The sequence below is a fragment of the Echinococcus granulosus genome (genome assembly GCF_000524195.1).
Source record: "Echinococcus granulosus chromosome Unknown EG_S00087, whole genome shotgun sequence".
NCBI lineage: Eukaryota > Metazoa > Platyhelminthes > Cestoda > Cyclophyllidea > Taeniidae > Echinococcus > Echinococcus granulosus.
In genome coordinates, this window is record NW_020170467.1 from 303,795 (window position 1) to 326,087 (window position 22,293).

A 22,293-nucleotide genomic window follows, 5' to 3' on the forward strand; every position below is an offset into this window, starting at 1 on the left:
AAACTCCTCCTCGCCAGATTTAAATCGTCTGCATAATCTTGGCGGCAGCGTTTTTTGGGTGAACAGATTTCTGGTTTGATAATCGACCTTCATCAGCCAAGGAAAATTGTCCCAGTCAATTCGTCAAAAATATCTCTCCTCTGCAATTGACTGCTTAGATTGCATACATGTTTAGTTAGTTAGTTAGTTTAGATTAGTTATTTATAAGCCGCTTCTGTTTCACTCAACTTATCCAACCGTTATAATGAACATCCTGATTTCAAACTCTGCTCAGTTTTCAACAATCTAAACTGCATATTGCTGTTAATTTGCGCACAATTTGGGATGGATAGATGTCTCCAGTGCTCCCCTCCGTTATGGATGTATTCACCTCACTCCAACAACAAAAATTCATCAATTTAGTCCAATCTCAGATCGCCTACATTAGCTGGCTTCTCTTCAAAATCAGCATCGAGCACCCAGTCGATTAAATTACAGCTTTTAGGCATTCGTACTGCTTGTTACCACAGTAAAACTCATTTTCAAAGCTCTCAATCCATCCATACTTTCACAGAAAAAAATGAGCAAAAGGATCCTAGTTATTGATGTAGAGATCTGCTGCTACACTAAACCACTTACGTGAAGGTATACCATTTAATGCCTTCTGAGATCACTCAGATTCTATATTAACAACAGCGCAACGGGCTATCCCCGGTAGATGTTACCGATTGCTCCAACAGGAGACTACGTCTAAATGAATCGACTAAGGATCCATTCAGTCTCCTGTGAATCGTTCTCCACGACGGTGCCCTAGAACAGTGCTGATACACTCTCAGATCTTCCCTTCGTTTATAGCAAAGCTACATTTTGGACACTACACAAAGCAATAACGACCAAGTGGTGTTGTTATAGTAGATACTGATCCAAAAACACACATGACCCGAAGGGATATGAGAATTCCAATAGCGAAAAAAAAAAAAACGCCGCTGACTCACATCTGTCATGGGAGCGCCTACTGGAATTCATCATCGCCACCAGCTCTGAAGAATCTGTATCGTTGAGCCTTGAGCCCATATTCAACAACTCTCCGGCGCTATTGGTCGTTGCCTTAGTGGTTCCATCCATCTCTTCCACGTCCACATCCATCTCTACCTCCTCTCGTAGGAATAATTGCTCTGAGGGTGGACGAGAACTACTATATCGTGAAGAAGAATGCGTAACAAAGCATTGTAGAGATGCTAAAGCTAAACCGAAATTTCAAGTTTTTCATTCGTGGCGATAGAAACAAAACGCAGTAGTAAATGGCAAGCGTGTCCTTATAACTACACACTACACCCGGGGAATATGATGTGTGAACCAGTCAGTAGTAGTGGGAGTATAAAAGGCAAGAGTAATAGTGAAGCCCTGAAACAATTTGCACAATAACGTAGTGCTTAGCCGTTCAGTAGCAGACTATTTTGAGAGATAGTCATAAGTCTGTCAGTAACGGTCACGATCGTTGTGAATCTGGTCCTAGTCTACATAGCCTACATAGGTTTATTTCACCACAGCTTCGTGCCATGGAGTCCTGTCCATATCTATATCCAATCAGCCATTGATAAACCTTCCCTACTGGTGTCTTATGACGTTTTCAGTGATAACAAGAAAATTTCCATCCGTTGGAAAAGTTCACAAATTTCACTTGCTAATCATCGGGATCGCTGAGACGCAAATCTTTGGTGAGTTGGTTGAGTTGAGAATCGACAGAACGACCCGGTGAGAGAGTGGTGATTTTGGGAACTGGGAAGAAAAGGAGAATACACAGCTTTGTATCATTTTTTTGAGAGAGAAGAAGGTAGCAGAAAAAAAATCCGCCCACCTTCCTTCCTCGAGGGGGTCTGAAGACCGACACTCCGTTTCGATGTCGCAGGAGGAGGCATAAGAACTGCAGCCTGGTTCGTCATATTGGTGTCGGTGATAACATTCTACAACAACAAGACAATTTTGCCTGGACCTCATTGTAAAACACGTTCTCCGTCGAACAACACCAAAGATTAGAGTACGCCGAAATCTGCCGCTTGTTTGCAGTAAAGCCTTACCGATGGTTTCCCAGTGGAAGTAGAAAAAACGTCTCTCACAATTCAATTGACGTTGACGAAACCACTCCAAGGTGAAAACGGTAATACTACTTTTCACGGATCGAATACTAGCTAGGTCAAGACATCACAGAGAGAATGCATCAACTAGGGCTAGCTGAATGGGTGGAAATTGGCAGTGTACCAGCATTTGGTAACGATGGCAAGCCCAAATTCTGCACATTAGTCAGCAATGAAACGAGGTCAGGTTTGAACAAATCGAAAAGGTTCAAAAAAACATTCTACAATTTCTCCATGAAAAGTGTGAAACATAAACAACAGTTAGAAACTAAAAACTTCGACAGGTAGCAAGGAACCGAAATGAGGGGCAAAACTTGGCGAAAACATGGAAAGAAGGGATTAGTGACGGACACAGTGCACAAAGAAAAATGTCATTATGGATAAGGTAATAGAATAGGTCTCTGGAGTTCTCTTATAACAAAAAAAGCTATTAAATGGCTCGTATAACATTTCATTCGCCGAAATGTTCATCGCTGCAATTAATCATTCTTTCCCAAATGAAACACAAGTCGGTAAATCCCCATTCTATTCTCAGTTACATGTAATATTTGACCCTTCTCGTAGATGATCATGTGGTTGTCGAATACCCGGAAAAAAGGTGATGACCACTCCCCGGAGAAATATAATGGGGTGACAGGATGAAGCAATATCTCATTCCTGAGTAAAACCTCGAATCTCGAATTGTCTTGTAAGAACAGGTCAAGATGTAGTCCCAGGAGTGTAGAGTGGATAGCAAATGGATCGTGGAAGGTAATCAATGACGTGCTCATTTGCTCAACACTGAACCACAATCCCCAAAGGCACGTTTTGTAACTTGACGTAAGGAAATGAAGAACGAATTGTTGGTGTTTAAAGCTTACAACCATATGTTAATGCATGCAGGACCAGATCCATCTGCCAATTATTTTATCTCTCAAGTTAAGTATTGCTAAAGGATGTTGCCACCTTAATCCCTAATTTTTCAAGCCAATAATAGCACATAATTCGTCATGTTCAAGATTAGATACTTTCACTTATGATCCATTTAGATCCATTTTACTCCATTTTTGAAAAGAACGATTCCGCATAGTTGGAACCGAAGCAAACTCGACTCGTAAGGTAGGCAAGCCCGAATCGCAATCATCAGGTTCGTTCAACCACCATTTGTGTGTTACGTAGGTCTGAAATGTCGGGAATATTGTAGGAGCCCCGAAAAAGATTACCGTACCAATGGTAGACCGACCGATGCCTACGCGTTATAGTACATGCGCATAAACAAGCGTACCCATTTGACAAGTTCCGACGAGTCACAACAAGTCATTGTGAAAGGCTATCCCAAGTAGGACATCAGCTTCCTAGGCCACCCGATACTTCACATCTTGTCCTTAGACAAATATTCCTACCAAAGGTGATTGTCATGCGAAATAGCCACTTTGTGGAGCATCATTTACCAAAGCTTGGGCGCAGCGAATCAGCATCTACAAATTTGAAAGGCTCTTTGCCGTGGTCATCCTCCCTGCATATTGCAAATAACTATACTAATAGCGAATCCGAAAAAAAAATTACTGAAAGGAATGGGAACGACGCTGAAAATGTGGCAGAAGCTGGTACAGAAAAAAAATTAATTATGAGTACTTAAAGTCGTCTTGGCCACCGATCTCCCGACCCGTCTGTACGTTGATAACAAAGCCAATTTCAGACGTACCACAAGTCTACCGCAATGGCCAAGCCCCTACCCAAAGCTGTCCCTAAACCGTCCAAACCGATGACTCATTCTGCTGGCATGCCAGCCAAACAGACTACGCGTTAGGAAAGGGGTTGGAAGGGCCTCCCTCACTTTGTGCTTCGCTGACGTCGGCACCGACGCCGCAGCGTCAGCAGTTGATTGTGAGTTGGGATGACCTCGGAGTGCCTCGGAGTTCGATAACGCTGCGCCAGCGGGACGATGGGGGCGAAGTGAGCAACGCACTCGAGGTTGTGGCGGCGCAGAGGTGGTTCCCTCCTCGCTGTTGGTGATTGAGCGTTGGTGTTGAGATCGACGCTGGAGAAGGAGAAGAATGTCCTCTTCCACATAAAGGCGCTGCATTATTAAGTAGGTCGCCATAAGGTAGTCGTAGGGGCGCTAGGGGATAAATCCAAATAAAGGTCAAGTAAAGTACAAGTACGTATGTGAGTGGAAAATTGGATGGAATAAATTCAATTGGTAGGTGTGTAAAGGATTCTGAGATGGATGAATGAATTCCAGAAAAATAAATGGATTTATAGTGAGTGTACAAGTTACGGAACCAGAGGGGGATCTATGAATCAGAAGTACACGGGTGGACCCGAAGTATACGGTTAAACATATCACACTATTTAAGGTTACTAGTCGCGTAAAAACGGGGATGGATTTAAAGAAGTGTCAGTAAGACCGTCTTTGGGACCTTAAAACAGTCCAATGTTACTTTGAACAATCATTCAGGTTTTAAGCTAACCTTCAAGGTCTTTTCCTTCTGCGGCTCATCCGATTTTCGGTACAGGTCGCCACAGTGATTCGTAACCTACTATTGTCAATCTGCATTGGCCGTTGCTAAAGGAGCTTCACGTCAGTACTTCGAACCCACAAGTTAATTTGTAATCATGCTCAAACATGCCGATTCTCAGTAATATTTGAATTGTGAATACACCTTAAAACTGTCTTTTCCCGGTTTAAATTTTGTGGAGAGACAAATAAAGACAACCCATTATTTAAATCATCAACGAATGAACTATCTACTTGGTTGGGATATCAATGGGATGTGATGAAAATAGATTACTCGACGCCTAAATATGTTGCTTTGATGAATGGAGAAATTCTTCCGGTAAGATGAATGAATCCGAGATGGATGCATGAAGGACTGAACGGACGAATGGGCAAATTTAGGACGTATGAATTTATGAATGAAGCCGGAGCGGCTAGGCAAATTCAAGCCAATTTGATAGATGGAAGAATCAAAAGTGGATAGATGAGAATTAGGAATGAAACGGACCTACTCTTAGTGAAGCTATGGCTACGTCTAATATTCGCACGATAACCATTCCCATCGTATCAGGATCCCAATCATGGAGGGGAGAGAGGAGTAAGAAAGGAAGGGAAGGTTATTAAAACGCATATGAACAAGGGAAGGTAATGTCTATCATTTGGCTGAATCTATTGGAAACAGGGTATAATTACCTCAAACTCGCAAACGTCTTAAACTTCATGTTTTCAGCTGTCATCAAAGGAATATCACCATCAGTAGTTTTAATGCATTAGACGAATATGAAAATGAATTGTGAATGAAGATTGCATGGATAGGTGGACGGATGAAAGGATACATGCAATAATGACAGATTTGATAAATCGATTGATTGGATTCCTAAGGGATGGATTGTCCAAAAGTAGATGAACAAAGCTGACAGGAGTTCGCGGACCAAGAGCAGACGATTAGATCCAAAATGAATCGATTTTCTTTTCAAAATGGTCAGATGGCTCTTGCCTTACTTCACTGAGTCATCAGTAATGCGAAATAGAGGTATTTAAGAGTTGTCCGTCACTGATTGAATTAAATGGAACCAGAAATTGACTTTACTAATACACTCGGTACGGACCATCACCCTCAGCCCATTTCCTGTCATACGAATACACAAGATAAGTCAATTTCTACAGTCAAGCAGATAATGCTCGACTTTGCCTTTTGGAATCAGGGAATAATTCCACATCAAATGTTTTAATTTTGAAAGGACGAATGGCATTTAAGTCAAGAGAGCGGATCACATGAAAAGAAGTGTGCACGTGACGCATCGCGGTAGCGATGGTTCGTACATAGAGCATACAGCATACGGTGATTGATTTGCATGAAAGCGAGCATCAAACTTGCAGGCTACTGCCCACATAGATCTCAGTCCGCTAGTGACAGTCCCATGTGTGGTGTTTCCCGATCCACAGTCGACATTACTGTGAGCATTCAACATAGCCTATGGAACGTCTGAGCCTGGATGCCCATTCAATCACTGCACAATCACTTGTCATGAAGAGACGAATCTCTCAGGCGGAACAGTGAGCATACTATTCGCGAAAATATGCAATGCCAAAAGCAATTTTAGTACACGCCGGATACCTGGGATGGTTATGTCGTAGTGAAAAACATTTGCCAAAGCTTTTCTAATGTCATACACTGGAAATAGGTAAGATATACGAGCGTGGCAGGAAGTTGTGCAGAAAAGCAGTGTTTCCGTCCCTCAACATCTGCTTTTCTTTTGTAAACCAAAAAAATAATGATTGGACTCAAGACTTTAGTCAGCCAAATTCATTATACTGTCCAGTGCTCGAGAAGTTATAAAATCCTCCGTTCTTTTAAACAAATCATCAGAGTAAACAGTTTTGATCCCAGATATAAAACATTTATGTATGAAAAATGGGTACACCACCTTGCGCAGCATACGAGTCATCTCCACGCAAGGTATGCGGGTGTAGAGCGAGATTTCTCGTACAATGTCTTGATTCAGCGGAGCGTCCAGCTTCATATCGGAGCAAAAGATATCGATGGGCGCATCGAAGCCATGCATAACCCAGGGATGAGTGCTGAGCTCCATCATACTAATTCTAGCGGTGGGGTCGACGCAGAGCATTTGGGCGAGGAGATCGCGACCGCTTGCGCTTAGTGACTCGTCCACGCTGTACTGACCTTTCTACGGAGAGGCACGAAGGTTTTGAGGCAAAAGTGCAGAACTAACCACAATGAGTTTGGGTAGCTTCTCGGGTTTAGAGGGATCAAAGGGTAGGGAGCCGCAGAGAATGGCGTAGAGTATGACTCCCATGGACCAGATATCGGCCTATATGAAACAGGAAAAGTGTAGTACAGCTAGTGTTAGAGCAAAATAGAAGTACATAATTGAAGAATATTTGTAAGCACAGTGGATAATTAAAGTCAATTGATTAATCTTGTTCACATGAATATTTGAGCAGTGTGAATAGCGATAAAACATGAAATAGCATTATTCACTTACTGCGGGACCATTATATTCCTGATTTTGAAGAACCTCTGGAGCAGCATAAGCTAAAGATCCACAGTAAGTATTGAGGAATTTGCTATCAACGTTCTGAAAAATATATCAAGAGAAAATGAACAGAACCTTTGCACAAAGTCCGAAATCAATGACGCGGATATTCTGTTCGTCTTTCAGTAATATGTTCTCCTAAATAAATAGCTGATAAGGGAGAAGTGTGCCATAATACTGGTTTAAGGTCGCGATGAGCTATGCCCCTTGAATGGGAGTAGCCAATTGCAGAAACTAGTTGTCGAAACAAAACTCGAGCGTGTGACTCCTGTAGACTTCCATTGTGCAAAATATAGTCAAATAGCTCACCACCAGGAACGTACTGACAAAAAAATTATTTAACGGTGTTGTCAAACCTCAAGAATGAGGTAGAAAGTGCCATCCGTTTCGATGACTTGGTAAAGGGAGTAAATGTTAGGATGAGATAGACGTTTGAGAGCCTCAATTTCTCCACGTACGCGAAACACTTCAGCCTATAATATCAATTAACGAAAGAAGCATAATAACCCCAAGTTTCTTCTTGTCGATGATCTTTATTGCAACATGCTGACGCGTTAGAGCGTGAATAGCAAGGTATAATCTGCCAAAAGACCCGTCAGCTATCGGCTCACATAGAAAATATAATCCCTGAAGAGCTCTAGGTATAAGAACTGGCATGACTAATTGTAAGTTCCTTGAATATCATGCAAGGTTGCAAACAGCAGAACCTCAATCCGTAGGACGTGAACTGAAATTGTGTCGCCTCGGTCGATGCGTTCAAACAATCATGGCAATTATATTACAAATTTAAAAACCAAACTTGTTGAACTACTTTTGAATGCGTAAGATTACATACATTGCTTATGACCTTTAAGTCTATCTGGCATGTAGCACAGTACTTCATTTATAAAAGGGAACGTCACAAATCCAGAACATTTTTGCATCAACCGAAAGAACATTGCTGCGCGAATATACACAAGAGGTTCAGAAAGTTAATAATTAACATTACTTCAATCTGTGAAGCATCCGAGACGTGTGATGCAATCAACTTTGAGGTTGCCGGTACATCAATGTGCTTTTATGACCTAACTTATTTACTCATTGTATGATCTTAGTTTCATAACGGTTGCATCATACCAGGCAACCACTCTTTTCTTTGCATCTCTTGGCTCAACCACGTAGCCCCTCACCTATTAACCAAATTACACACCCATTTACGTTTCCCTTGAAAATGTTTAATGTTAAGTAAAAAAGACGGGCTTACTAAATTTTCTGATAAAATCGGAGCAATTTACAAATGATATCAAAAATACAATGCAAGATTCAGTTGGACAGAAGTCTGTTTAAGTATTTAGACGCATCAGAGCTGTGAATTCGTCAACAGTTAGCACTCCATCCCCATTATCGTCAACAGTTTTAATAAAATCTGAAATATCGGCTTTGGAGATGTTCACACCGATCTGCGAAAGGCCATCATGGATCTCCGATACTGTCAGGAAACCGGAATTATCCACATCCATCTGTGCAAAGGTTTGCTTCCAGTCATTAATCCTGAAAACAAAAAAAGGCCGAAAATACAAAGTCGGAAATATTTTCTAGTAATAAATTTCATTAATAGTTCTTTGGACCTACGTGGTTTCGGGAATTTCCTTTAGTCCAAGCGCACGTTCGTACTCGTCCAGTGTGACTCTCCCGTCACCATCAGCATCAAAAAGATTGAGAAATTCCTGAAAAGTGTGGAAACAGCATTAAAGATCTTTCCTCCAGCATTTAATGATTGCATTGTAAACGATTTCTTCAAAATTAAATTTTTACTTTTGCAGTGGGATTTATTTTCCAAGGGAGTTTCAGGAAGGAATTAATCTGCAAAGAGATAACTGTGCATTGGGCTAAAATTTGATCGCGTGGATTCGCTAAATTGGCCGCCAAATTTAGCTTTCGCCGTATTTTTTGGTAGAGCATTTTAAAACTGACGCCGTGCTAAACACTCAAAAGTGGTACTATGTTGAGTGAGAGTGCGATTGCTCGGAATGCCATTGTGACGTGTACGAGCATGCTTCACCTTTGATCGTAGGTATGTATGATGTCGGCATATTGGCATACAAAAAAGTTTTCTCTAATGGAAGATTTAGTGTAAGCGCTGGCCTTAAGTGCAAACGAGTTAGCTCGTTATCACAAGGTAGCTAGGACTTATGGGCTTCGATTCTACAATTAAGGGAAATCCTCTATGAAAAACCTGAACTTACCAAATGCGTCCCTTGAGGGTATTAAAAAGCACGTGTATGCATATCCCAAAATGCCTATACCGTGGGTTGTATTTTAAGCCTATCCAATCGCATGAGTTCACCTTTGTGATCTTTGTCAACGAACCTGTTCACCATGTCCAGAATCCTATACTTACAACTGATCACATGTTCAATTTCATGTGTAGCCGAATTTCCTAAAATCTATTGCCAATTTTGTCAAAAAAGGACATTTTCAAGGTGTTAAATGGTGGAATCAACATTTACTCGTTCCTCGAACCAGGAAAAACTGGGCCCATCAAAGCCGTTTTCCCCGAATCACCGATCCCAAATACAGCTGTCAGTGCGTGCATGAGTGTCTCGAATCGATTATCGATTTAGTGGACACGCTTCACGTGACAAGCTAACGCCGACACGAGAGGTCGGTTTCGCCACACCGTCCAGCTTTATCTAATCAATACTGACCGTGAGCAAATGACTAATTTGCGGTAATTAAAAAACTCTAGGAGAAAAAAAAATTGTGGGTCCTAGCAAATGGCGAAAGAAAAGGGTAAATAAGGCGTAACGCCGCAAAAAGGTGGCGCATGGGGTGGACCCCAAATTTGTCACACTGTCAAAGAATGTGTGGCGTGCGATCTCACCACCCCAGATCATTTTACCACAGTCATTAAAATAACGTGATCTTTGATCGCATGACCCTGTCTCCCGGTTAGGATAAATTCTTCCTATGGCAAAAATTTCTCATTAATCATGACTTAAGAAAAAAAAATAATGTGTTAAACATCTTGGAATTGTTTGAATAGGAGTATGCAATTTCACTTAGGGGCTGGATGAGGAAAAGTAGCGGGGAAAATGTATAAAAGGCCTAGCTCCATCCAATCGGATCTTGTTGTCTGTACTGAAATGGATTAAAATCAGTCGAATCGGTCTGGGACCGCCTGCTGTCATTGTCATTGACGTCATGGAATTTGTTTGTTCACAAAGTCGGCCAATAAATGTGATCCAAATTCATCAAAAAACACTTTTCGGTCGACTATCTTAACGATCGTCGGTCAGTCAGTTATGAACCGACTTTCAGTCAAGAAAAGATGGTATTCTGTCGAGGAATCATTAAAGTTATTTGTAAAAAAATAAGAAGGAAAATTTGCAAAATTACATTTTCAAGAAAAACGTTTGAATGTTTTATTACGAAGGTTGGTTTTTGTAAGCGCATAGTGGCAGTAATTAAACGGGCGGAGAAGGACTTACTGCAGCAACACTTTTAGGCAGGTTCGAGTCCTCGAGACACTTCTCAATCTCCGATCTACTTAATATGCCATTTCTATCTGTGTCCATATTGTAGAACTTTGACAACAATGCCTGCCTCTCAGCCTTTGAAAGAGTCATTGTACCAGACTTGAAAAACGCTAATGAAGTGATGCGGTCTGGTTTTTGTCTAGGCAGGCGTTTTTTATAGCTCCATGTGTGTGTGTGTAGGTGCGTGGGCGTTAGGTTACCCAATCAGAATGAAGCGGCAACTGCTCTGTGACTCCATGGCCCACGGCAACGCCAAGAGGTGTGGGTGGTTGCGTCTCCATGTCTCGTGGCCTATTATCTTGCTCCAAAAGCACTTTTCTAACCATTCCACGGGACTTATCCATGGTGTAGATCGGGCTTTTTCGACCAAGAAATGTGATGGATGAATTGAAAAAAAAGGAGAATGGATGACTTTGAAGGTCTTATGCAAATCGATTAACCCAGTAGTCCAACTTATTTACTTCGCGACAGTTGACATGATATGGGAATTAAAACTTTCCAAAATGTTGCTTGTAAACACCCCATGAAGAAATGAAAGGGGTCAAATCAACAAACACATAAATTAGACATTCTTATATAGACGCGAAAAATGTTTATTTACCGCTTTTTGTGAAATGTATCCTCAAACCCAAAAGTGCACAATCTTTAAAGACCCAAAATGAACTGCAACCCAAGTAATTTCGATATACACCGATTGAAATACTCCAAAGGATAAAGTCTTCTCATTAATTTACTAAAAACTCCACAGTTTTAGGAGGATATTCCCTTCATGCAACCCATTGTTAAATGCTGGAGGCCCCTAAGGGGTATGCCCACTTAGCTATAAACAAAAGGAGCTCAGTGATTCAAAAAAAGCATTTAATTGCCTAGTTCGGTCATTGTACGTTGATTACCAATAATAACAGTACATAAACCATTTTCATGCGTTAGCAATGAAGAAAGCAGCAGTTACTAGCTAACCGAACATTATTAAACAACTGTTTAGATAATTTTGAGTTTGTTGGCTTAGCAGACAACTAAAACCGATCTAAAAGAACAACTACATGTGTACTTCACTCCTCCAAGAGTTTACAGATTTATAAAGGTCTCGGAAAAAAAATCGACACTTTGGTTGTAAAAGCTTATTTGATAGTTTACTTTATTGAAAAATCGCTCTGCTGATGCCAACACGAAGCTACTAACCTGAACTTATTTTTCATTTCAGATTTAAATCGACTATTTTTGACAAATAACTATTTATTACTAAAGAGTCTAAATATGGCAACTGAATTATGCTTAACATTTTCGAAGAAATTTTACATCGAGGAGCCACTGCTTGATTTAAAACGTCAAGTCACCTCTAAAAGAACCAGTGCAAATAAAATCTCATAACTCACCTCTAGCTTGCCTTTTGGCAAATTCGAATCCTTTAAACATTGCAAAATTTCAGCTGTCGACAATTCGCCGTTGTTATCCGTGTCCATTAAGTGAAACTTGTCCAGCAAACTACGCTTCTCCTCCGGAGTGTACGCACGCATTTTCGGTACTCTTTTTGCAGACTTGGTGTGTTGGAATATGAGATTTCGCCAAAAACGTGGCTGTTCTTTATAGACGAGAGGTTTGAATGCGTGCAACCAATTGGGGCGGTTCAGGTAAGGAATGCGCACACACAAAATCACCGGAACCCGAGGTGACAAGGTGAAAATTATGCCACCCTGTGTGTGGAACGAGAGCACGCACGTGGTGGGCGGTTAAAGGACTGTCTTTTGTAAAGATAAAAGCCAGTGAACTTTATTTTTGTCAATTAAAGCTTTACAGAGCTTGTGTGACGATATTTTGCACATAAATTTGGTCCATAAACGGGATTGTTCAAGCATCAAAATAGCGAAAACCTAGCATTCACTGGCATACAGTAGGGGTCTTTTATCTCCGCCGATTGTATTTGCTCTCAACGGTGCCAACGGTCTTTCAACTTTTTCATTTTTCGTAGTAAATTTTTCTTTGACTTTTGGAAAAACTCAGAGCAATTCAGTATTGACACCAATATGCTAACCCTATCAAAGTGAAGAGAAATTCTGATCTGTTGACAAGTTGATGAGATGGCAGTTCTAGAGGTCTAAAATCGGTAAAAACTTTTGAGCAACCCCCAATTTCGAGTTCTACACAGCAGCTGCAGGGGGGGGGGGGGCAACAAGTCTGATTCCTGTGACTAGTTGTCAAAGCTTAGCAACACTGAAGAAGCGCATATGGTACAGGCATCCCCAACAGAAGGATTAAACGGAGGTCCAACCTTGGTAATTACCCAATCCCGCGGTTTAAACTATAGAAAAAGTCCATCATGAAGCTGTCGGCAGCACTTACATGAAGACGTTGACTAATTGGACAAATGAATTTTCCTCTACATCTTCTACTGAATGAATGGAATCCAAATTGGCTGCTGGACGGAAGTGATTGAGAACTAAGTGTCAAGAAGGAAGTGACACAGAAAACTAACTTTATTAAGCTACTTAAAATCAGGTTTTGCATTGAATGCATTCCCTTTTAGGTCAAAAAATCAGGTATACTGGAGGTTCTCAAGTCCATCGTTAAACATTAACATCGAATGACCTCTCTCGCCTACATGAAATTCAATGACTGCTGTTCCTGGTTGGGAAGTGGTTGTTGAAGCCTCAACTGCTCCGTATTGGGTCAACGCAGAAGAATGGCCAAGGGTAGCACCAGAGACAAACACTCAAAAGAAGTAAGTTGTATAGTTACCTGGGACTTTACTCAACTTTACGCTTAAATACATAGGGTGTTCAGTCCTTCTAGGTTGCACTACTGTTCAGAGGCATGGTTCTCCGGTTATTTTAATAGCCTTCTACCCTTCGGCTTGTTCATAACAAGCTTGAGAATTTAGAATCCAGGGAAGTCTTAGGTGGTTGCAATCATTTTAACTGCAAACAAGGTTTGCAAAATATTCTTCAAAAATTATTTCTAATTTAGGAATCTTCTTTCCATAACTCAACATATCCTAGCGGCAGAAAAAGTTGGTGTCATGCTAAGTTAGATCTAAAAAAATCTGAAGTAATTTTCATGAGAAGAAGACGAAGGAACTCCCTTTGTGACAGTAACGATGCGTCATAGAGACTTTGATTAGATTTATCTACGACGGACTCATTTCATTCTGCCGTCGGTTAACATCAGAGGTCAGTTAAGACTACACGATATAAAATTGAAGCGCACTTCAACATCAACGTAGAGTTCTAATTTCCACCAAAATTAAACTCAATTTAAGATAAAAAATTTTTCTCTACTCTTTCTATCGTTTCCATCTCCTACCTCCAGATACAGACCCTTGGGCGGAGAAGATTGGGTTGACGGAAGACATCTTATATTAGCTTATTAACCGGGAGGGAGAGGCGTACTGACTACCACAGTTTACGGGGGATCAGAGTCTGTCCCCTCCTTAAACCTTAGTGACGCCCACTCAACTACGAGGTTGGTGCAAATTGACAGCTTTTTCCCTAGAAGATGTACCCAAGCCTACGTGTTTCTCCTCATCTCCTTAACTTCTCAAATATCATCAGGTATTTTGCGTAGCAAGAAAAATTATCAATTTTTTAACTTGATTCCGGAGTATCTAAATTTTGGTACTTAATGCTTGTTTAAATCGGCTTTACCGGGAAAACGGGTTTTCAATTACTTGAGTGAATCAATAGGAACGAGTTTTTACCACTTACTATCGAAATAAAATGGCAATCGAGTCAAGAGAGCTTTACTTGATAAATGATCACAACGAAGACGATTTCGAAGAAGCATTTAATTGCATTGCCATTAACTTTCAGTCGGGAGGTACAACAGATGGTGCAATGGTAAAGAACACTACAAAAGTTGGTCACACCACTACACAGGGCTTTAATGAAAGCCTGTCGTATGGTTTTTCGAGGCATCACATGACGCACCCTAACAAGATCTCTCTACCTCAAAAAGCCTCGCAAAATTGGTCCTTTACGAAATGTTCACTTTCAGGCTAAGATTAAATAACGTTTGACCCACAGACTATGTGATTGGAATAATTGGCCAGTGGTCCTAAAAAACTAAATTTTCTCCCAAAGTCCTACTCTTTACAGGTTGAACAGCTTAAAAGCTTATTAAATCAACATGGCTTATAAAAAGCATACGATACTCTTGATTTCGTAAGTCTTATATTTGTGATGTGTTAGCTAGCTTTTTGAATTAAATAAAGGAGATGGTGTAATGTTTTGACAGTTTGATCAACTCGGCGTTGGCTTTCCACAAATCGCAATTCTGTTTAGCGGTACGCCCTTTGAGCTTTAGCAGTAGCCTCTCACTCCTTCTGCGTGCTGGTAATGTATTTCCCGCCATACTACTGCGAATTGTTTTCACTTAATGGAAGTCTCATGGCGCTTGAATTCTACATGGGTGAATGGAAGAAGCATTATGGTGCCAAATGAAATCAATCCCCCAAATAGAAATTAACCAATTGGCTGACCTTAGTTTCAGTCAAGCAAATCAGAGGAAACGTAGTCTGAAATTGTTCCAGATATAACAGTTTTTATGTTGCAATGTCAATGCACTTACGCACTTCATGTTATGCCAATAAGTCTATTTCAGTGCCGCAGCAAACGGTACCAACAAAAACTCTTAATGACCATTGAAAGAATAACAAATAAGTGCGCAAAAGATATTTGACTGTGAATAACTAGAAAAATATGCAAAGTCACACCAAATTTATGACACTATGGAAAATATTTGGCGCTAAAACTTTGGGTCATTATTATCTGTTTTGCCAGAATAACGTGTCAAGCTCAACAGTTTGAAAGTTTCAAGTGTATAAGCTACCAGTTCATTTTTACAAGTTTGTACAATAAGTTTGAAAAGCAGCTCCAAAATGTGCTTCTGCTATGGATATACAAGAACTTTTAGCAACCCACCAAGTTTAGTTCCTGTTAACGATCAAAATTTCTTACTTTAAAGTAATCTTGAGCTGTCAAAATTCTGGTAACACTGAATTAGTAGTAATTTCGAAAAGTAAATCTTTTGATATGAAAAATCGTTTTAGAACTCGATTAATCCAAAGTCATGTAGCTCTTTTAAAAAGTAGATGAATCTTAATTCGTTCTTGTCCGGAATTGCCCAAATTCACCGCTGACCCTTTTGTTCATCATTGGCAGGATGCTGCGAAGAAAATACGGGAATTCTCTCCGCGGCGGTAACCGTAGACGAGAAAGTTATATTAGGTCAGAAAACGATGCTCCATTGGATATCGAGGGTGCTATGTCGGCGTCAAATCAACTCCGTTATACCCGTGCCAAAGCGAATGATGCTATGGACCGACGCTACGGTTTCGAACCCTTTAGTGGGCCAGGAGAACGCGTCGGATGGCTCGTCAACATGCATCCAACAGACGTTCTTGATGACTCTAAAAATCTTGTTAGTGCAGTTGATTTTTACTTCATCCAATCCGATGATAGACGTTTCAAAGTCTCTCGACCTTATTTGCCTTATTTCCTAGTCTCCGTAGATGGTGATCAGGACGTTGAAACAGAAGTGACTACATTTCTCTCTCGCGAGTTTGCTGGACGCATTGTAAAAGTTGAGGTGGTGGAAAAAGAAGACCTAGACATGCCTAATCATCTGATTGGATTAAAAGCTCGCTATCTAAAACTTTCCTTCCATTGTGTGGACGAGCTCGTCCGGGTCCGAAAGGAAGTCGCATCACACGTTAAGCGCAACAAAGAGGTTCAGAATGACCAATCTACTTACACAGACATGTTGGGCGAGCATTTCCAGGACTCCAGTGAGGGCGGATCTTCTAGTGCTCAGCGGAAGGATAGAACAATGAAGGATGCTTATGATTACCTCACGGATATTCGTGAATACGATGTGCCATATCTTATGCGTGTCTCCATTGACTTGGACATTTTCGTTGCCCATTGGTACACCGTTAAATGCCGTCCTGGCCAACTTCCAGAGTTTCATAGAACTGAAGAAACTGTACCATGGCCAGAACCCGTTGTTCTTGCCTACGACATCGAAACCACCAAGTTACCCCTCAAATTCCCCGATGCTTCAGTAGATCAGATTATGATGATCTCCTACATGATTGATGGGACTGGTTTTCTAGTCTGTAACCGAGAGATTATCGCAGAAGACATTGAAGACTTTGAATTTACGCCGCGGCCGGAATTCCCTGGTCACTTCCGCGTCTTTAATGTGGCTAATGAGGAGGCCTTAATTCATCACTTTTTTGACCACATCCTCCGCGTAAAGCCAACGGTGATGGTCACTTATAACGGTGACTGCTTCGATTGGCCGTTTGTTGAAGCACGAGCAGCCGTCTACAACATCAGCATGTTTGAGGAAATAGGTTTTAGCCGAGTAAAGGGTGGACCTAGTCCAGGACGAGATCCAAACGCTGGTGATTATCTCGCACGACCAGCCGTTCACATGGACTGTTTCCGTTGGGTCAAGCGTGACAGTTATCTGCCCATTGGTGCTCATGGGCTGAAGGCTGTTGCGAAGGCAAAACTCCACTACGATCCAATTGAAATGGATCCTGAAGTGATGTGTCTAATGGCTAGGGAGGACCCTCGGACCTTGGCCAACTACTCCGTTTCTGATGCTGTAGCAACTTACTACCTATACATGAAGTATGTTCATCCCTTCGTCTTCGCCCTCTGCACTATTCTTCCTGTTAATCCAGATGATGTGTTGCGAAAGGGATCGGGAACACTCTGTGAGGCTCTTCTGATGGTCCGGGCTTATGAAGCTAAAGTAGTTTTCCCACATAAGCAGTCTACTGGAGCTTCACACGACGGTATTCTCAATCAATCTGGACTTACTTACTCTTTTACTGATGACAATAAGCTTATCGACTCAGAGACCTACGTAGGTGGTCATGTGGAAGCTCTTGAAGCCGGAGTCTTTCGTGCTGATATACCCGTCCGATTTCGTCTCATTCCAGCGGCTTGTGAACGTCTTCGTGAGGATGCACGTCGTTGCATCACTTATGCACTTTCCACGGAACTTGACGCTAGCGATCCTAGTTTGGTGGAAAGCCTCGTGAAGAAGGAGGACTTCGAAGAAATCTGTTGCGAAGTGGAACAAGCTTTATCTCAGCTTTCTGCAATGCCAAACCGTGTTGAGTGTCCAACGATCGTCCACTTGGATGTGGGAGCCATGTACCCCAACATAATCCTCACCAATCGTCTTCAACCCTCGGCAGTCACTGCAGACCCGGATAAACACTGCTCAGGATGTCATTTTTATAAGCCGGGAGCCGATTGTCGACGGTTCATGTCTTGGCAATGGCGAGGTGAACTCTGGACGGCGTCCAGAGCTGACGTCTATCGGATTCAGGCGCAGTTACAACAAGAACGCTTTTCTATGAAAGGGGAAGGAGCTCCCGTTCCATTCCATCAGCTTAGCAAGGAGGACCAAGCGGCGGTGGAGAAGAAGAGACTATCGGACTTCTGTCGCCGCGCTTACAAGAGGATTCATACGACAAGGACGGAGGAGCGAGTGGCAATGGTGTGCCAACGCGAGAATTCTTTCTACGTGGACACAGTGAGAGCCTTCCGTGACCGGAGATACAAGTTCAAGGGGATGACGAAGGTATGGAAGCGGAAGTTGGACGATGCGATGGCAGCAACGAAAGCGGGAGTGGGTGATCCTACGGAAGTGAAGCAGGCTAGTGCCTTGGTGGTGCTCTACGACAGTCTCCAGTTGGCCCACAAGTGCATTCTCAACTCGTTTTATGGTTATGTGATGCGGAAAGGTGCGAGGTGGCATTCGATAGAGATGGCTGGAGTGGTGTGCAATACGGGAGCAAATATTATTACACGGGCGAGGGAGTTGATTGAACAGGTGCGCAATACCTCTCTTTGTTTCGGTAGGGTGAAGTAGGACGGGTTTGGATCTGATCGGATTTATTTGTCTACCCCAAATTTTTTCTTTTACTCTGGATTCGATCCGCCCATCCTTTTTCAATTTATCGGACACAAATTTTTTTTGTCTATCACAAATCAACCCGTTCATCTCCGCATCGTCTGTCTTGATCCCATACATCCACCGGTCCGTGCACAAAGGAGGTATCCAAGTGAGAACCGTTCTCTTATCCCAAATTTTCCTTTTATTCGTCCGTTTCTTCCTATCCCATCCATCCGTTGTTCATTCAACTATCTCGGGAAATAGAAACGAAGGTGTCGATAGTTAGGCCTGGATACTCCAAGTGTGCCACTCATCATTACCTGTAGGTGAGCGTGTATCGTTTCTGCTTGGAAACTACCAATTTTCAAGAGGTGGGATGGTTCCTTTGGAAATCAGTACTTATTTTGTGTGAGGAACTAAATTACTCTAGATTATTCGTTTGCATTAGTTACCGTCGAGGAAAATTGGCAAGGTGCTGGTAAAAAACCTGTGTCAATAGGGGAAAGGTTATCTGCAATCCCTCCGTCAGCTAACCTATTCTTTAAGCTGCGATCTAGGAGCATCTGATTTCTGGGACTTGCCCCCATGTCCCGAAACGATCCATGGCCATCCGTTTCTCTGCTGTTCATCTACTCTTGATCTAAGCATCTATTCTCCAGTCAGTTAACCGATAAGCAGTACACCACTCATTAATCTTAAATGATCGAGAGCTTTAGTAGTATTTAATCACTGGGTGAATTGTGTAATTTTTTTAATTTTTTGGATTGAACTTCAGATTTCATATTTACATTTTTGGTTGAATAGCATGGTATCTGACTCAACCGCATCAGTTGATTGCATATTTTTCTTCGCATTTTCAATTTTAAATCTTTTTGTAACACGTTGTCTTTTGCTACTTTAGCGTACTCTTCATACTTCATTTGGATGGCATTCCTGTGTTATCCATTCAGTACCTCTTATCTATCTATCTGTAGTCAGTCTACTCGCCTTTCGCCGATTCATTTCTCTTCGGCTTATTCATCTACTTAATTTGATCACTCGAGTTAGAAATTCATTACTCGATCGTTCCCGGGTCCAAGTAGAAGAAGAACAGGCCATAGAGTGGTACTCAAAAGCACTTTTTTTCCAGATATGCACCCTTTCTTTGCAATATTTGCCATTTAAATGCACTTCTTGGGACTTTTTTGCTTCAACTGGGTGCTTTTTCATTGCTTACACTTTGTATTTGCTTGCTACCACACACTCTTTTGACAATCTCAATTCCTGTGAAAACATGTGACCTCGTCGGTTTACAGCAGGTTTTGGAGCTTTGAATTTGAAACACTAATTGTTACAACTTAGTTCTTTGGCGCCTGAGGTCTCTCTAAAAGCCGTATATGGAATGAGGTGGAAGTAGCCAAAAGCCAGTTGCTTTTTTCTCCATGGTGCAAAAGCAGGGGTTTTAACCTAGGGAGACTGGAAGGATTTACGTGTTGAACTATGCAAATATGGCAGTATTTCACTGCATCGCTTGTGCCTTGTCCTAACCTTACTTCATACTCCTCTCTGTGATCACCCTTGGGCCCCTGTCTCCAGAAAATTGTAGTCACCCATGAAACTGAAACGAAGTTGTTACAGTGATGAATTCACATCGCAGCAAGATTCTCCCCTTTTAGTAGTGCTACTGCATCTCGTGGACTTAGGTGGATTGATGGATGACGGATTCTCTGCACCAAAGTAAATGAATCATTTTGACGCAGGGCTGAAAACTGCACGGGCTCTGTGGAGACCCCCTTTCGAGTGCCAGTCGGCTTTCATAGGACCATTTGTCACATTCGATTTTTTAAAATACAGAATGTAATGTTGGATCTTGAAGTTATGGTCTGTTTTGATTTCCTCAGCTATCCACCTATCTAGATTGTTCTCTGTCCTTTGCCAAATTTATATTAACTAAATCCTCAGATCTCGATTTTAAATCACTCTTTCCTTATCACTTCCAATTCGTTCTAACCTGGCCATTAGGTTGATCGGGTTCTCACAATGTGTGTTAAAGGTTGGAATGGTTTCAACAACTCATATTCAGCTTTCTCCGAAAGATTCCTGCCTTCTATGCGCTTAGACTCTATTCCGTTAGACAAATTGCGATTAATGCTATCCAACGTTGGCCTTAAATGGGATACTTGGGCCGTCACAAGGCCGAGCTTTCAACTTATCTCTCTTCTTCCAGATCGGCCGCAGTTTAGAGTTGGACACTGATGGCATCTGGTGCATACTGCCCGCCAGCTTCCCGCAGAACCTCACCTTCCGTCTGGCTAGTGGTAAACGTCTCTCTATATCCTATCCGGGTGCCGTGCTAAACCAAATGGTTCGTGATCTCTTCACCAACCACCAGTACCACGAACTTCTCTCCGGTGCCAATTTGTCCTATCAGGTTCGCTCGGAGAACACTATCGCCTTTGAAATTGATGGGCCCTACCGTGCCATGGTGCTACCCGCGGCCCGTGAAGAGGGCAAGCGTTTAAAGAAGCGTTACGCCGTTTTTAATTTTGACGGCACTCTGGCGGAGCTCAAGGGCTTCGAGGTGAAACGGAATGGGGAATTGCAGTTGATTAAGATATTTCAATCCTCCGTTTTTGAAGCCTTCCTACATGGTTCGAGCCTGACTGAGGTCTATGCTGCAGTAGCGAAAGTCGCTGATCATTGGTTAGACGTGTTGCACGCGCATGGCGCGGGAATCCCCGACTCGGAGTTATTCGATCTGATTGCGGAGAATAGGAGCATGTCGAGGAGGTTGGAAGACTATGGGTTGCAAAAATCAACCTCTATCAGCACGGCAAAACGACTGGCGGAGTTTCTCGGCGACGCGGTAGTGAAAGAGGCGGGTCTTTCCTGTCGATTCATTATTGCTAAACAACCGGAACAGGCACCAGTGACGGAGAGAGCCATTCCGTTGGCTATTTTCCAGGTTTGCTTATCCATTGCTCTCTAGCTAAACTGACTTTTATCTAGGCGGATCCTTCAGTGAAGCGTCACTTTCTGCGTAAGTGGTTGAAGGACCCGAGTATCAGTGCAAATGTGGATCTTCGTGCCATCCTCGACTGGGATTACTATCTGGAGCGTTTGGGAGGTGCTATACAAAAGATTATCACGATTCCTGCGGCTCTTCAACAAGTAGCTAATCCGGTGCCTCGCGTGGCTCATCCGGATTGGTTGCACAAAAGACTGCATGAGAAGACGGATACGTGCCGTCAATTAAAGCTGACGGACCTCTTTCCCACCTCAATTTCTACAAATGCAGTTATTGGCGTTGTGGACATTGAAGATACACCAACAGGAGCGTCGGAAGCCTCAACAGCGATGTTAACTCCAAGAGTGACAAAAAAGCGCCCTTTGATGGCTGTTCAAGCACCTCCAGGACCACCAAAACACTGGAGAGAGGTGTTGGGTGATCCACCGAAGCTGGAAGAGGTTGGAGCTCGAGCATGGTTGGAATTTCATCAGCAAAAGTGGAAGCTGCAAGCGGAACGGAGAAAGTGGTTGAAGGAAAGCGGCGTTCGTGGTGGTGGTGCCCCATTGGCAAAACGAGTCAGGGGTCTTGGTGGTTTTCTGACACGCACAAGAGCTGCATTGTCGCAGTGTGTTTGGCAAGTGAGTCCTCTGTCTATCTTCTGCCTATGAGTCCTCGATTATTTGATTCCTTTTCCTCAATATTCACTTCCTTCCTCCCACCA

General features: G+C 42.3%; 5 protein-coding genes across 5 annotated transcripts in view; 2 read left to right on the top strand and 3 right to left on the bottom strand. All coding sequences in view use genetic code 11, as the record gives it.

The window, feature by feature from the left end:
* EGR_07812 (gsx family homeobox protein) overlaps positions 1 to 5,729 on the bottom strand; it is a gene marked incomplete at both ends in the record, with an annotated part of 9,301 nt that extends 3,572 nt beyond the window's left edge. Inside the window, 6 exons of the mRNA XM_024497061.1 lie at positions 975 to 1,154; positions 1,687 to 1,758; positions 1,838 to 1,943; positions 3,931 to 4,215; positions 4,568 to 4,633; positions 5,703 to 5,729. Of these exons, the coding sequence (XP_024348549.1) occupies positions 975 to 1,154; positions 1,687 to 1,758; positions 1,838 to 1,943; positions 3,931 to 4,215; positions 4,568 to 4,633; positions 5,703 to 5,729 (736 nt within the window). The remainder of the gene's footprint in view (positions 1 to 974; positions 1,155 to 1,686; positions 1,759 to 1,837; positions 1,944 to 3,930; positions 4,216 to 4,567; positions 4,634 to 5,702) is intronic.
* A 657-nt stretch (positions 5,730 to 6,386) lies between these two features.
* Positions 6,387 to 7,808, bottom strand: EGR_07813 (Maternal embryonic leucine zipper kinase; the record flags this gene model as incomplete). Its single annotated transcript, XM_024497062.1, has 8 exons — positions 6,387 to 6,444; positions 6,517 to 6,782; positions 6,828 to 6,926; positions 7,101 to 7,193; positions 7,227 to 7,289; positions 7,330 to 7,473; positions 7,508 to 7,624; positions 7,659 to 7,808. 8 exons carry the CDS (start codon positions 7,806 to 7,808, stop codon positions 6,387 to 6,389), a joined length of 990 nt encoding a protein of 329 aa, XP_024348550.1.
* A 665-nt stretch (positions 7,809 to 8,473) lies between these two features.
* EGR_07814 (calcium-binding protein) lies at positions 8,474 to 10,759 on the bottom strand (the record flags this gene model as incomplete). Its single annotated transcript, XM_024497063.1, has 3 exons — positions 8,474 to 8,681; positions 8,763 to 8,857; positions 10,622 to 10,759. The coding sequence occupies 3 exons, from the start codon at positions 10,757 to 10,759 to the stop codon at positions 8,474 to 8,476; spliced, it is 441 nt and encodes a 146-aa protein (XP_024348551.1).
* Positions 10,760 to 13,349: 2,590 nt separating this feature from the next.
* Positions 13,350 to 15,759, top strand: EGR_07815 (hypothetical protein; the record flags this gene model as incomplete). Its single annotated transcript, XM_024497064.1, has 5 exons — positions 13,350 to 13,388; positions 13,634 to 13,714; positions 14,350 to 14,482; positions 15,490 to 15,588; positions 15,629 to 15,759. The coding sequence occupies 5 exons, from the start codon at positions 13,350 to 13,352 to the stop codon at positions 15,757 to 15,759; spliced, it is 483 nt and encodes a 160-aa protein (XP_024348552.1).
* Positions 15,760 to 15,826: 67 nt separating this feature from the next.
* Positions 15,827 to 22,293, top strand: part of EGR_07816 (DNA polymerase epsilon catalytic subunit A) — a gene marked incomplete at both ends in the record, with an annotated part of 29,765 nt that continues 23,298 nt past the window's right edge. Inside the window, 3 exons of the mRNA XM_024497065.1 lie at positions 15,827 to 18,520; positions 20,790 to 21,527; positions 21,572 to 22,210. Of these exons, the coding sequence (XP_024348553.1) occupies positions 15,827 to 18,520; positions 20,790 to 21,527; positions 21,572 to 22,210 (4,071 nt within the window). The remainder of the gene's footprint in view (positions 18,521 to 20,789; positions 21,528 to 21,571; positions 22,211 to 22,293) is intronic.